General features: G+C 29.2%; 1 protein-coding gene across 2 annotated transcripts in view; it reads left to right on the plus strand.

Annotated features, from left to right (window-relative positions):
• The first annotated feature begins 516 nt into the window (after positions 1-516).
• LOC148309919 (roundabout homolog 2-like) overlaps positions 517-17,485 on the plus strand; it is a 36,686-nt gene continuing 19,717 nt past the window's right edge. The window contains exons 1-2 of one of the 2 annotated variants that reach the window (XM_088259275.1): positions 517-641; positions 1,470-1,707. In XM_088259275.1, coding sequence (XP_088115401.1) covers positions 1,653-1,707 — 55 coding nt within the window. In that variant the 5' untranslated portion in view covers positions 517-641; positions 1,470-1,652. The remainder of the gene's footprint in view (positions 642-1,469; positions 1,708-17,485) is intronic. The other variant, XM_088259276.1, reaches the window with a different exon arrangement.

Genomic DNA, 17,485 nt, shown 5'->3' on the forward strand with positions numbered 1-17,485 from the left:
ATTTATGTATATTTTAATACGTGACGCGTTTCGTCTTCTTAGGACATTATCAAACACATGAGTGTTTGATAATGTCCTAAGAACACGAAACGCGTCTCGTATAAACATAGACATAGATATATAACCCAACAATTCAATACGGAATTCTACCAACTGTCTGCAGTTACAATATGTAAATAAGTTTCGATAATATTTAATAAATAATATAAGATACATTTACGTCGTAAAAAAATAAAATCTTAAAAATAATTTTAAAATAAGTTTATCTTATTTACGTATTGAATATATATTGCTGGTTCACCTTATGAAAAGTAATAAATAATTTTTAGATTTAAAATATTTATTCACACTAGAAAAAAAACAATTAAAAAAATATCATAAGGAGAATGTAATTTTGATATTATATTTTCCCAACCACTTGCGCATGGCGCGTTAGAGAAATCCCAGACAACCGTTCTCTCCCCGCCTGAATCCGTAACCTACCCGTTAGCAGCTATTCCGTACTCGGTGCCCGCCAGTCGTTACGCGGGCGCCGGCCTGTGATGACGCGTCGCGACGCTCAGTTGCCGCTTTCGCTGTTTCGATATTTTCGCGCCGAAAACATCGTGTCACTTCAGCGTGCTTCAGCTTGATACTTCAACGTACTTTGTTTTTTTTTTCATACCGCTCATATGATACATAACTAAAAAATAGCATTATTTTTTTTACTGAAAAATTATATTTAATTAAAAAAATATTGAAAGTCACAAAAACAAATAATTATATGAAGGGTCTATTTCTAATTTAAACTTAATCTTCTTTTGGTATTTTTAAGAAAAAAAATACATAACAATTATATATCATTAATCAAAAAATTTATGTTTTAAATTAAGGCATTATTTTGTTTCAAGGGTCCTGTAAAGGAATTATTATATTATAATTTCAATATTAAGATAATTTTTGTAAAAAAAATTCTCTCTGATAATTTAAAATTAAAACCTTATAAGTAAGCCTATAAGAGATACGTAGAAGCAATACATAGTTTAAATAAAAAGTAATCATAGTCTCGTGCGAAATAGATACATTTTTATTACCTGTTGTCACGATAGTTTTAAAATAATTGTTACTCGTTCCAGTAAACAAAGATTAACCATAAAATTAACAAAGGAATTTAGTCTTTCGTCATGAAATTAGTTTGATTAATTATATCTACACGTGAATACTAAATATTGAGCCTTGTCAAATATTTTTATGACAATCAGCAACTTTTTTTTCTTTAAAAGTTATTTATTTTTATTTTTTACATTAGTATGATGTTTTTACACCATTAAAATTATTACCTTACTTTTTAGGCCACTTTTTTAACTCAATAAATGTACGATACGTCATTCCAGGGCTCACAAAGAGCTTTAAATTTGCAAAGTTTGTCTTAAGTTGGAAGTATCAACCTCAAAATTCGCTGTAAACTTTTTTCGTTCTTTACAATTCAGAGAAGCGCCACTTGTATAAGAAGCAAATTGAAAAATTGAGTTTGATTAATTGTGTTTGAAAGTTTGAAGGCAGGCTTTAAAATAAGGATATTGTGAAATTTGTGCCAAATATTAAAAAGTTCTTCGGAATATGAGTTAGTGGGACTGTGAAGGGATGAAGAGACTGAAAAGAGGGGTCTGAAGATGTCTCGTTATGTGGTGATTCTCCTTCTTGGAAGCATTTTTACGAAATGTTTTGGTAAGCATTGGTTTTTCGTTATTTAATAAAATAAACACTGGTCTCATTTTTTTAAAAAAAAAAAAAAAACGATATAAAAACTTTTATTTGTTTAAAATGTTTTATTGACATTATGTTTCTTATTCAAATATCAAATATCGACCGTAATATATGTAAATGTCGTCTACTCTATTGTTAATAAACTATGTACATACTGTATATATTAAAAAAAAACAATTATGAAATAAACTCAAAAATTTATTTTATTTGATTGTTTATGTGCTTTGAATACCTTAAAATATCCTTTTCTTAATACCATTAACACATTTTGTCGGTAAAATTTTATATTTATTAGTGGGTTGATTATTTGAGTGCTTAGAATATATAAAAATATATAACTATTCATGTTTACGAATTATATATTCTTACTTGATTTTTTAGAAATACCATTATTCGTTTATGATATATAATTATTTGCCTATCGTCACCGAAAGTTTGTCCAGATAAATATTGATATTTATTGAAAAAAAATGGAAATATATTTTATCCCAAAACATTTTTTGATTTTTCTCTTTTGAAATTATTTTAATGTATAATGTATGTAAGTGTTAATACAAACTCAATTATCACCTATCTAGAAAACATCTGTAGTTTTGTAAACTAGTCGTGTAAAATGAAATAAAATTCAATAAGTGTTCAATTTTTAATAATTTAAACTTGGTTTGCCATTTTTTTGTCTTAATTACAAATGGCGATTATACCCCTTCTAGGGTATATTATCGTGCTTGTATTATAGATATGTAAAAAAAAAACATTTTACAATATTAAATATTTGAAAATACATTTCTTGGTAGTACTGAATTTTTAAATAATAACTGTAGTTTTTTTTTCACAAATATTTTATTTGACCAGTGTTCGGATTTTGTCGTTGCCGACAAATACTGAAAACTCTGGTCATCACTAGTGAAATGAAATATATGGGGAAAAAACTACTGTTTTTTGTTTTATTTTAACAATCTTTTTTTGTTGATGTTGAATAGTTAGATTATTTAAAGGTATTATAATTTGGATATCTTGATATTTACCGAGATAAAAACCTGTCATTGATTAGTTTATATAATAAGTTTTTTTTTCAATTTTATGGCATACACCCACAATTAACAACCACAAAATTAGTTACATTATTTTTGAAAATAATATTTATTTTCACTGAAAGAATCACCAACTGTTTTTTTAATCATTTTAGAAATGTCAGGTTCACCGTCTTAATAGGTTTAAAATTAAACACTTTAAGATATTTGTTTAATTTAAAGTAACAAAATGTGTTTAAAAATGTTTACATATGTTTTTTTTATGATTTTCAAAATGGTCTAAAAAACAACCATGCGAAAAAATGTGCACGAGAAAATAGTAAATTGGCAATAAAAATTGAAGCGTTATAAATTTTCACAGAACACTTTGTCACTGATGTCGGTTTTTATTTGAAATTACCTCTATTCCAAACCCACCTGCTGCTGAAACCTTTCCTTAGTCGTGTTTGAAATGAGATCCTCAGGAGTTTTCCGGCTTTTACACGCTTAATGCACCCCCCTTCCCCGGCTATCCATCCCTTTAGAACGGAACTAGATACCCCACCCGCCACATTACATTTTAAAGCTGTAAACATCGATTTCCGGTTATTTGTTATATCGACAACAAAGGATGTTCGCTTTCCGCGCTTTATTTTCTCCGCTTTCTGGAATTACGGGATGTCTTCTTGAGTCAGTGGTCCAACTGAAAGAAACATTTACGTCTTTGCAATAAACGACTCGCAACTTTTATGTATTTAAGGTAAACACTGCTTTTGTGCAACTAATGAGATAGTATCTTGAAACGGGTTTATTTCCATACAAAATGAGAACTCAGGACGTAAAGATGTTTGAATTCATTTTTTTGTTGACAAAACGATGCAAAATTTGTGTAAATTTTTACCCATTGCGCAATTGAAGATTACATGTGGTACTCTCATTTTTCTTCTGTGACCTCTATCTGCACTAAACTGGTATCTAATATACATGTCGGATCAACACAAGGTTAACTTGATTGTTGAAAACATGAGGGAAATATCTAAGAGAATAGTAAAATATCTTTCAAAAGACACATGGTTCAAATGTTGGATCTCAATTTAAGACATTGCTACTATTTAAGAGAAAAAATGAAGGAACAATATTAGGTAAAAAAAGAAAAGTTAGAAAAATCGTGAAATCTATAAGTAGCTCTTGAGATTACTCGAAAAATAAAAATATTGTAAGTGAACTGTTTTATTTTTTATTATTTATAATCATATAACCACGATATTCTTCGGTGAAATATTTTAGTAATAAATTATCTCTTTAATATTCGAGGACCGAATTGTTTATTTTTAAGAATGGTAAAAGTGCAAACCGTACCATTTTCGAATTAACAAAATAACGTTAATATTTAAAAATTATGTTTCTACATAAAATTAAAATAAATAAATGTCATCGTTGCTTTCATTAAATACAAAACAATTTTTCCCCAACTACGTCTAAGACTTTATATGTGTATGTGTATTATTGAGTGAAGATATTGAGAAAAATATTCTGAACACACCCCATGCCCTCGTGTGGTTTTAGGAGACCTGCTTTACGCTTTCCGTCGACACAGTATTACTTTACATGTAACCTTTTGTGTTATAGTGAGCATAAAGCTCTATTCATGCTTCGTGAATTGAGTTATCAGTTTACATTGTTTCGAGAAGAGCTCGTTTTCAAAACGGTTAACAATTTTCAGGGCTTTCAGTGATGTTTTTCATTGAATTTTGACGGGTTTTAGGGCGAAAATTATTTATCACGTTCAAAATTCATGTCTGTCAGTATTTTGCGAAATCGTTTAAATTATTTTGTTTCGTTCTTAAAAAATATATTGTTTTATAAAACAGGGTGAACAACGTCTGTTTTCAAACTTATAAAATATGTTAAATATCTTCCCACATTTCTTTCGGTAAAAGATTTTTTCGTTGTTCTTTTTTATAATAGTGATAAATACTTACGTAAATCGTTTGCATGATTTTATTTTTATTTGAAATTTATACAAGTCTGGTAAGAACGCTGAAAATATACTCCATTTTTATGAGCACTTCGCAAGAATTACATAAAACCTATAAAGTAATATATTTAAGGCAAAATAATAAAACTCCGCTTTGATTTTATGAATTCATTTTTGTTTAGCTTATTATTTATGTACATATTATGTTTCTGGAAGCTTAATATTTTTAAAAGTATGTTTTTATGATTTTGTAACAAGTTGCTATTTAGGATGAAATAATATTTATATTTCAAGAGGCACTAGTCTCTTGGCTTTAATAAATCAATAAATAAATTGTTATACAAAAATAAGGAAAAGGAATAAAATCACGTTTGTTTTTTTTTTCTCTCCCTCTTTATACTCGTATTTCTTAAAATTTTATGGTTCAAAATTATCGTCAGAGAAATTAGCAAATTTATTTAAACTAACATTTTTTAATGTTTGAAGCACTTGTTTTATTTTGTGCTCGTATGAGAATCAATTTATTCTGTTTTTTTTTATATTTATTCATTTCATTTACGTTATGGTTAAAAATATTTTGATTTTACTTAAATATGAACATACATATATTTATGCATGAATAAATAAGATCCAGTTTATGTTTTTGTACACCTCCATAGTGTATTGCTATCAGGGGATAAAAATTTTTTTTAGGGCTTTTACCCTTGTATTGTAACAATATAACCCTGGACTAGTACAATCGCAGAACTGATCATCTAGGCTTTATAAAAGTAACGATTAACTTAATATTGCATTGAATTGCACTTTGATTCAGCGTATTATAAGGTGTGGATAAAGATAAAAAGGAAATTTGAAAATTATCCGTTACAGCAATCAATTAATCAACACACATATTTTACAAATAAAAAAGAGATTTGAACTTTTAATTTAATACTATTAAAAATGAAATATTTTGTTAGAAACTGCAATTTTTTATAACACGCATTATTTTAAACCAATTTAATAATGAATATTGGTGTTTAACATAAACAATATCGAGTTTCCATAGAACCCACCTGCTTTGGAAGTCATTTTATTTTGAAATACTGCAAACCACATCCATCAGCTTTATTAAAAATAAATAAAGCTTTTCGTGAATACGGGAGTACTTCTACTGACTTGATGTAATCGATTATTCAAAACATTTTGGTTTTGAATATATAACGTTGGTATTTTTATTTTTATTTGCAGATCATAAATAACAAAGGAATATTATGAAGAGTTGCGTGATTGCTGGGTTTTACAACTGAAATTTTAAAAATAACAAAGTAAATTATTGTTTTGTTTTTTGTTGTTGGTAGATATTAACGAAAGGAAATAAAATATTGAAGTCACTTTACCATTTAAAAATTATTTGACTAATATTTAAACAAAACATAAATCAGATTTAATAAAAATTTCTCAAATATTTATGTAACGCTTTTGTTTTCAATTACATTGTAAATTAATTAAAATGATAACATTGTATTTAAATTTGTGTAATTTATACAAAACAAATTACAATGTCTGAAATATATAAGGATATTTTCAATCATATAAATTGTCATTCACTTAAGGTTTAAATACTCGAATATGTTGGAAGAGCATGTTGAAGAAAATTGTTTAGCATCTTCGAACGTTAGTGAATACGACCAACGTAGTGGTTGGGGTATTTGGACGAAACTGTCCAATACCAGTTGATCGCACAAAATGACGATGTTATTGTGATTCAGATGGTTGTGAATCCAAAATTCTGCGGAGGAGTTAAAGTTTTTTTCCCGATAAACCCAACACCTTGAAGCAAGTATAATTGTTTTAAAGGGTCCACTTATGCTCGAATATGTTTGGGTTGTCAAAAGAACCTCGAATCCAATGTGGAGCTAAATAATGCTCGCGATTTATAATTCACGTCCGAATGTGTCAGTTTTTCATTGCTAACAAGTCCAGTTACTTAGCATGTCATGAGTCTGAATAAAATTTCATCACTACCAAATATGATTTTTTTTAAACTCTTTCACTAGTAGATTGTTTTTTATTCCTATGTTCTTAAGTGTCTGAATATATGAATTCAGTCTAAAACTCTTTAATGTCACTAAGCCATCCGATTCTTAGGAAAATTTACAAATATTTTTTAAAGACCCAAATTACAGTTATTTGACCATTGTCTATATTTGACACAAATGGATATGAACCGCAATATTCTGTGATTGAATTCTGTTAGAAACCTAAACTCTGTATTTAGGTCCCCAACTACTAACTTTATGCGTCGCATCTACCTCTAAGGATATTGGCGTTAACTTTATTGGCCAACATATTCGTATTCAAGGAAAGATAGGGGGAGGGGTGGTTTAGTTGTAGTTGGTACTATATGTTCTAACTGATTTCTTGAGTTTAAATTTTTAATGAAAATAACAAAAAAACTTTTTAGATCATTTTCAATTCTTAAATTATTGTGATAATATAATATCGGTGTTTCATAAAATCAATTACAACAGTAGACATTAGATTTATTTGATGCTAGAAATATTAAGTCACAACAATATTAGCTACATATTCGTTAAATCACATTGTAAATCCGTTTCATTTTTGAAATTGTTTAAATAAAATTGTTTATCTCATTATTTTACGTTAAGTTATGTTTTATCTCTTAAAGGTAAAGGATAAATTGCAAAATATTTACGAAATTTCAACCATGTCTTTTGATGTCTAATTGTAAATACACTAATCGGATTGTCGGTTTACAATATTTGTTGAATTTAACATAGAAATGATCTCATATTTTAATTTCCGTTAACATTTAAGCCTTAAATGGCAGTTATAATAAAAGTCGATTTAATCCCAAAAAGCAAAATTACATTTTGACATTCAAGATTATTGCGCATTCTCACAATTTAAGAAACAATTTCAGACAATTGAAAAAAGTCTGAAATCTCTTTCAGTTATCTGACGTCACAATGCCTCTTCCAGTCTACTGCAAATGTCGTCTTTCTTTAATATTTTGGACACAAGTTTCCAACAAAGGAGGATTAAAGGAGACAAAATATTTATTTTTATATCGCGACAACTGCCTCTTCTCGCAGCGGGAGGGAAACTCCGAATCACGAATGTGATTGTATCGGTTTTTCCGACTGAGTGTAATTTTTCTTTGAACCTCTCATTTGTTCCCTTTGACATTTAAAGATTTTATGAATGTGTCATACTTTGAAGAAAACTTTAAGACAATTTCAGTGTTTAAAAATATGAAATACATAATGTTAAATCGATTGAATTTTAACATTTAAATATAATAAAATATTGTATAAGTAGATTGTCTAGTTAATAAACATACGTAAAATTAATTTTGTAACAAAATTTAAAAAAAAAAATTAAAAAAAAATTAAATTACTCATTCACGATTAGCTACACTACTTACTACGAGGGTGTTAAGTTATTATATTAAAATAAATATATCAAGACGAACAACCTTAACCTAACAGAGGAAGCCAAACAAGTAGTCGACAACGGAATCTTGGTACCAACCCTAACGTGTAGAAGTGACATTTAGATTTGGAAAAAAGGAGACTGAAAGACTGAAACTGATAGAAATGCGACGACTCAGACGAATGTGAGGCAAAACGTGAATGAAACGAAAAAATGTAAAGCTGAGATATAAACTATAAATTATGTGTGGAAGGAATGCGCGACGACAGAATATTAAAAAATGAAAAAAAAAATGAAACAAATAAAATTTGAAATTGAGGCAAAAGAAGACCGAAGAAAACTTGCCATGTTCGATTATTTCTAATGCTTGGGCGTGGATAAGTCAGTCAGAATAATCGGCGGATATGTATAAGAATATGCGTGAATGTAAAATAGGCGAGGAATGTTTCCATAGATGGTGTGGTGTAGCGTTCTTTTTTCTTAGCTACGGAAAGCGTCATCATTGTAAGATATTAAGTATTATTTTATTATCATTTATTAAATCTATTTTTTGTCGGTTGTTAATGTTTTATTATAATTTTATTTCATAACCATGGATTATTCTGGATTTTAATACATACTACGTACTACGACTGTATGGTTTACCAACGTTATTAAATATTTCAGATATTTAAAAATCTTGAGGTTTGTTTATTGCTCTTACGAGTATGTTTTAAAAAAAAAAGATCCAATACATATTTTTGTTTAACTTTTTTCTATACATACGAGTATGTTGTCTGTGTCGTAATTTTAATATATTTGAAATCATAAAAATTCTTGACTGCATACTACAGGGTAGTAGATACGGTGTAAGGCTGTACTGTGTAAATTTACTACCAGAGTAAATTTAGCAGCGTTATAGAAACAGTAATATAGTATCGATCCGAAGGTTCCGACTTCAGCACGGAAGACAAATATGCAACTATAATTGCGAGCTACGTGAGCCGGTAAATTTCGCAAATACATACAGGATGATACAATTTAAATTTGAATACTCTTCTGGTTTATCAGACAAAAATATTAAATGTGCGAAAATTTCATTGAAAGTCATTTTGTTAAAAACGAGTAAATATATTATATGAGAAATAGCATCGGAAATTCGAGAAAACTGTTTTTTTACCAAATTTTGAAGTGAATAAAAATATTAAACACTTGGCTATTAAATGTTTAAATCAATTAATAATGTACACATACGAGTAAAAAACATGCTATTACTGATAAAAAATTAAAAGTAAACATAATTTGGCAGAAAGTAAGCATAACATTATATTTGATATAAAGTACAGAATTTTACCATATCGATGAATACACAAATAAAGTATTGTTAATTTGTATCGTGATTTTATGATTTTGTGATAATACTAAAATTAAAATTTTTTGAATAACTCAATGTTTAAAAATATGTAAATTGAATAAAGAATTTCGTTTCATAGTTGACTGTAAATTATTTTTTTCGACAATAAACAGTAACAAATCAAACATTCAAACGGTAAATAATATTTTTTCGGCCCGTCAAATTACATAAGAGGTAGATCTCAAGGAGAAAGACATCATTGATTTTTTGGGAATTGAAATGAAGATGGATTGGTAAGTATTATAATAAAAAAGGAGAATACCAATAGTGACTAAGTCACACTCATTATTAAATATTCGAACTCGTACCAGCTTGTATAAATTCTACACTGTTAATACGACCAAGTCTCTTGAGAAGAATTTTATATATTTATAAACATAAAAGAAAAACTTCATATATTTTTATAAGTTTAAAGGCTTGAACAAAATCCGTTAACGAATGCTGCCATGATTTATCAAAAATATCGCAGTACCGACGAAGTAATTGCATCTTTTTTCTAAACCTTATCCGCACCCAATGGTGCATAGGACACTGCATCGTATTGACCCAGTGTTCTCTTGATCGTTACTTGAAGGAAAGGTGATACATTTGAGCTTCAGGGACTAGTCCAGGGTAATATTAAATAAATGTTGGTGTTAAAAAATCACTTAAATTTATTTTTACCCCCTAGGAATCGAGCCTGGGACCTCCATCGTGGTAGCTAAACACGCTAACCATTACACCACGGAGGCGAAGGATAGAAAATTATTTTATGTTGTTTAATCCAAATCTAAATATCTGTTTTCATTTCATTAAAGAAACATCCTGTGACGCAGCAATCTATCGTAGTACTGCACAAGACCCGTGCAAATGATGATGTTGGCGATTTGTATGCAGTGTAATTTAAAATAAAATTATGCGCCACCTGTGAAACAACTATTCAACTTTACTGCACTTGAAAAAAGCTAAAGTCGTGCTGCGAATGCGAAACACACGAAAGCCTAAAGAAAATTTATTAATGTGTTACTTCACTACGTATTCCGGTACCTGCAGCCGCGTTCTGTAAATAACTCGGAAAGTTGGTGACGTTGAAAGCTAGAAAAGAAGTAGAATGATTTAATATTGTACATGTTTGTATGGTATTTGACACAAGTGTTTATTTTTATACGACACATAAAAAAATTAAATGCTCTTTGATTATATGCAGATTTAAAGTAAATTTATTTGTGATATTATAATGAATTTTAATTCCTACGAAATATGTTTGATTAAATAATTGACTGATAAAATATTTTTACTTATATCTATACAGAATTATATAATCTTTTCATCGAAGGGAATATAGAACTCTTGGCGTTCTAAGGAGGAACAATATGTAGGTAATTGGCTGGCGAACGCTGCAGAATATTTACCGATTCTATATTTTATCATTATTCATAACAATAATGACAATTATAATAAAGATAATTTCCATTCAGTGCATTATACACCCAATGGTGCATAGGGCACTGAATCGTATTGACGCAGTGTTATCTTGATCATTACTTACATGAAAGCAAAGTGATTACTCCTGGGCTTCAAGGACCATTCAACTACGGAGGCGGACATATTGTCAAGCAATCAAAATATGAAATTAAACATACGTTTTGCTTTAATTTTTGAAAGTCGTGTGTATATCGTATTATAAGAATCGTATTTAACAATATTGAATTCATTAAACATTTCCCTAGACCACTTCAGAGTACCTGTAGCGTCAGATATTTATGTGATTTATACTATAATATAATGGAAGATTATATTATTTATTGATTCGGCTTCGTGGAATGACATGTTGAATACTTCATTTAAAATTAAACACTTGTTTAATACCACTTAAAAAGTTTTATTTCACACACGACTAGTTTCGAAAATAAACAGATGTTTTCATCTACAAGTAACAGTAAAATATATATTATAAGTGTTACTTTTCACCTGTATATGAAAACATCAACAACTGTGGTATTTGTAAATGCAATTGTAAAACATGGGTTATAACATTCTTTTCCACATTATTAAGACAATCACATATATCTTTTATAATTCTTCATATTTGTTTTGACTACTGGCGCCAGCTCCAAGACTGATTTGATATCAAAAATCAAAGAGACATAGACGGTTTGAATTATTGATTCTACCTGCATTATGTAGGCAATGACTGTTTCGCATTATTTTCCTACTAAAATAAGCCCGAGTCATGCACATTTCCTCTTCGTTATTAATATTGATGCTCCCATTATAGGGCACTCCTTGTTTGTTTCACATAAATCACTCCGGCCGGATTTTTGTGAAAAGATACCATAATTTCCTCGGTATATTTTTTATATCACCTCAAAGAATCTGGAAAAAAATATTTCCCTTTACTTTGCTGGGCTGTTAATTTTTCCTGTTGTCTGAAATAAAAAGATGTAAAATCGTGCTCTTAAAATTATTATCGAGGATTTTTATTATTTATTGTTAAAAGTTTCATCTTTCTGCTAAAAGTCCATAAAATAGAGCTTTATCTCTTTTAAACAAATTATTGACATTCTGTTTTAAATCTTTTATCTTAAGTTTTAAATAACTGATTTTATTTATCAGTATGGTTTACAAAAAAAAAACAACTTGTAAACATAAAAAAAGTATAAATATCAAAAAGGCTATAAAAAGAATATTAAAAATTCAGAATACTTAACTTGTTTTTAATTTTTAATTTGCCATGACTCAAACATAAAAATGACTCAAATATTTTTTTATAGATTACCATTTATCGAATGAAATTATCCACCAATAAGCACGTGCATAAATTATACAATGAAAAATCAAGTAAAACCACGATTCCTTTGTACCAGCAAAGGGAAGAACCCGACATCCCTCAGAGCCTAGCACGCGGTACACACCCCCAGAAATGGTTCGTTTACTCAGAATCAATCCATATCACCCCCGAAGCCACCTATACCTTACCCCTGGTGTTTCAAAACAGGGTTTACACATCGTCGTGATTGTATTATATTTTGTGTTATATTCAATTATGACATGAACTTTAAATTTAAATACAACTTTATACTTGCATCTCCCACAATCAACGTTTTTTTTTAAATCTCCCACACTTTACGATTTTTAAAAATGATTATTAACGCATACCTAACTCTTGTTTTTAAGTCGAATGTGAATCAAAAAGTAGGTAAATAATAATTTGCATGAAAAGCTTAGAAAAATTAAATTATGTACCCATGTGAGAATATCATTTCAACTCATTTATGCCCTGTTAAAATTTGTTTAAATAAAAAAAATATGAATCTGATTTAAACACAAATAATAATTTTAAACCAGCTATACGTTTTACGAAAAGCTGTTCTCAATGTAAGATTTTGTAATTAAAATCATTAATATTGTATTGTTCTAACATTCTATTCCATCATCGACTGAATAAAATAATAACCTTTCATTAATTTATTTGGCAGTTAATTTGAAGTAATATCTATCCATTTTCAATTCAATGTTTTCTTGGTTAAAACCACTTTTTTCCGATATTTTTAGGAAAAAATTATAAACACTGAGTATACTTTAATTGAAAACTACCATCAGCTTATATAATAGCTAATAATTTCCATCAGCTCTTGATAGTAAATCTTTTCTTTGAATCGCAAATTCACTTGAAAAAAGGCATTAAGATGATGTTGGGATGATATTTCTAATGTCAAGTCAGTGATAGTCATTTTCATTAATTAAACATAATATTACGGTTCTTTTAAATATGTTCAATTCAAGAGATTCCCTTTTTTCGTGTGGCAACCATTTTCTGTGCAAACGCAGGCTGTGTTAGCTTATTCCAGACACGTAACCGTCCACTAAATTAGGTGCAGCTTAGAACCTGGACTAAGGAACCTGCGCAGGATGGGGTGAGAATATGAACATTCAAACGCGGTGAAAATTCTTTGAAAATGCACAGGTCGTTTGATATATTAAAATTGCTTGAATTTAAAAAAAAATCTATTTACCTATGAATCGTTTTAGAGTATTTTATATTTTTATTTTAGATAATTCGTGTATTTTTGTTATAATTTAGTATATTATTACAATTTTTCTATTAAAGTTAAAGTATCTTAAAAAAATATGTTTAAAAAAAAAATAAGCCAAATAAACAGTTTACATTATTTATGCCAATCAGCGAAAGCTTAACTGTCAGTACACAACGGAGTTTTGGTTCCAACCCTAATGTATTAAATTGGAAAAATAAGGACGAAAGTACACCAAATTCAATTGAAATGCTATCTCTCTGATGAATGTGAGTTATGACGGTGTATGTCAATATACAGCATGACGATTTATATGATTATTAATCATGAAAACGATGGTGAATACTATACACTGTATTAACTGACTGCTTACACTATCCCATAACACATTTAAAAACCTGTAAATATGCAGGCCTCCATTTTTTATATTAAAATAACTAATTCATTTGTTTTGAGATTTCAATACACATCATAAAAATTAGCAAATATGTTAAAATGAAGTATTTTTGAATTTAGAAAATGACATTATTGTTATTAAAAGGGCGACATGTATAAACAATGTGTAACTATGTGCATTGAAAAAATGATACATTGTTTTTATTAATTTTAATGAGTTTACCCACTGCAAATATTGTTTCTGGAAATTTTTTATGAGAAAGTATAAAACACATACGGCCAAAAATGTGTAATTTTTCTTTTATTTAAGCTGAATAATGTTCTGAATTTCTCGGCACAATGGATACCACACAAGTTCTCTTCTCAATCTCTAACACGTGGCTTGGTATGACGTGGCTCACTGTAACACCTCATATCGCTGTACGCCACATTTATTCCATACAGGAGTGTTTAAAGAGCCGTCCGCGCGTGAGCCGAGTGGAGACTGCGAGGACTTTAAGTGCATTACATGCCTTGATACTCGCGCAAGTGCCGAACTTTCAGCTTTCAGCAGAGGTTTTCTCAAGATTTCAAGGTGTTTCAAATTAAGATCAAAGAAACCATAAACACCCCCGTAAAACATAGATCAGAATTTAAGAAATCTAAAGCGAATGTGAATTTAAAAGGGTTGTTTTATAATTTTATCATATCCGAGTACATAGTGTTATAAGAGTAGATATAAAATAAACTTAAATTTCTATACCTTAGAAATTTATCTATCAATTGCCATGTTTCAAAAAAACTAACTAACCATCACGCCGCTTCCCATCAGGGGTAGGCAGAGAGAATAGAGCGCCACACCACTCTGTCCTTGCAAACATTCTTCGCCTCTTCCACGTTCATGCATCTCCTCATACATACCCGCCGATTGTTACGACTCCTAACCTGACCACTTTCAAGTATTTGGCATACCTGATCGTGCCATGTTTTTCTCGGTCTTCATCTGCTTCTTTTCCCACTAACATTCGCCTCATAAATTTGTTTTACCGTTCTTTCCTCACTCATTCGTTCTACATGTCCAAACCATCTCAACACACTTTTCTTAATTTTATCGATAATGCTTATCTCAGCTTTGCATTCCTTCCTTATTTCACTATTCGCACATCTATCATACATCGTTTTGTCGCACATTCTTCTGAGACATCGCATTTCGACTGCATTCAGTCTACTTTCATCCTTCTTTTGCCGACTCCATGTTTCACTTCCATACATTAGAGTTGGAACCAGGATTCCGTTGTGCACTGCCAGTTTAGCTTCCGCTGATAGGTTTTTATTTGCTATAACTGATTTCAGTGCACCGTTCACTTTGTTCCCAGCATTCACTTTTCAGTATTTTTCCACGTTTCCAAAAAGATGAATAATTATTTTTATTTTAAGTCAAAGGTTACTTAAAAAATATACCAGAAAAAAAACAAAAAATACAAGAAAACTCAGAAATTAATTTTTCCCAAAAAAAATCTCCCGTTAATTCTACATTTTATATCATGAAACTGATGAAACTGTTATTAAATATTCTTTTATTTTATTTATTGCTCCATTATAAATCTGTCACAAGTGACAATACAAATAAATATTTTGCCGCACATCATGCTAATTGATTTAAATATCATAATTTATTTTGTTTAATTGACTGTATAAATGTATTTTACAAAAGTAACAATAAAAAAATATTCACAGTTATAATTCTTTTGGATATCTTAAATGATATATTGTTTATAAGTACTTTCCCAAATTATGATGGTGATCAAATGAATAAATATTCAGCATAGGTGGACGCTTAGTGTGGCCATTGCATGCCAATAACTCTACATAAATCATTAAAAACATAAACATGCTCGAAATTTTACTCTGAAAAATGGTTTACTTTGTTTGTTTGTAGTAAATTTACAACAAAAAGTAACAAAAAAGGGAAATTTATTCTACATCTATATCTATTTTCATTGTAGAATGCTTTCACTCTGTTAAAGGAATGAACAGAAAGGTTTATGTTTAATCTAATACGTTGCAGCTCTTCAGATTTTAATCATTTAATTGTAAAAGCAAAGAATTGGCTTCGATTCAAGTAGAATCGCTGATGTTTGAGTCGATAAGAGCAAATCTTGGCTGGATGTTGTTATAAAGTAAGTTAAACCGCAGACGTCTGGAACACACATATTGCATTACATACGTGTATAGACATACACATGTGTGCGAGTACGTATTGAACGCAACATGTAAGGACGTTTTTTACTCCATCCCTCATGTGTAGATAATCTTTCAAAGAGATCGAGATATGGGGTATTAAGCTGATTAAATTGAATTTGGTTTATGGTAACGGATAAAAATAATTTATTTTACGGGAAAAAAATATTTACAAAAAAGAGACGCATAATATAATACATACTTAAAACCGAAAGAAGTAATTTTTAAAAATCAGTACAATTTTATTTTGATGTGATTTTTTACTTTGATGTGATTTTGGTGCCTCTAGCTTACAGAGTAACAATATTTAATAACAGCAGTAATATTTTTAGTTTCATCCATGCAACAAAGGGTCATGAACTCATTACCATTTTTTATTAACCTTTTTAAATATGTGACAGAAAAACTATGGATTTTATATATTTATGTAAGCGCAAATCTTTAAAAAAAATACACTTACTTCATAATGTATGTAGAATTAAATTTAATCCATTGTTTTATGCATCATTAGTAGGTACATAAATATAAACTTTTTTTTTCAATATTGACAATACTTTGCTAGGCAAATCAGCTGTTACAACAATAAATAAACTCAGAAAAATCACACATAATGTTTTGATTTATAAAAATAAGAATTTGTGAGTCAAAATGATTTTTAAAAATTATGGGCGTACATAACCTTCGTATTTTCTTGGTTTATTTTGTGTAAAATGTTTGGAATTGTATCCTCTGTGAGTTGGTATATTTTACGGCACACGTGGAGATAACTAATTTGTAATCGATCCCTCGGGATGTGATGTGGGGAGATAGAATGGCGCTTGCAATATGTTGTCGGCGATACAAAAAAAGATTGGAAAAATGATAGGAACAAAACGATGAAAGCTATTTCTCGGAAAAGTTCCAAGATTTTTCGTAAGTGCAAACGTATTGCAAACGACAAACCTAAAATATCAATTTTTCACGTTGAGTTAGGAAACATTTTTCGTTAATAATTTTACTTTCGAAATATAAAAAAAATAAACACCTTAATTAAGAACAAAATTAAAAGCCATTATGGATCTCCAGATTCTAGTACTGGATGTCGTGAAATATTGCGTATGAAAATATTTTCTCTGATAAATCATTGTAAATTTGTACAATAGGATTATTATACATCGATGATACCGTTTTGAATGTATTGAGTAATGAAAGGATATATTTATTATTCTGATTGTGTTACTATTTTTTTCTCATTTATTATTATCTGTTTTAAAAATAACAAATTTTGTAAAAAATTGTCGTTGGGTAGTTG

This window comes from Brachycentrus maculatus, unplaced genomic scaffold (genome assembly GCF_059751285.1).
Source record: "Brachycentrus maculatus isolate JH-2025_06_01 unplaced genomic scaffold, ASM5975128v1 h1tg000115l, whole genome shotgun sequence".
Taxonomy (NCBI): domain Eukaryota; kingdom Metazoa; phylum Arthropoda; class Insecta; order Trichoptera; family Brachycentridae; genus Brachycentrus; species Brachycentrus maculatus.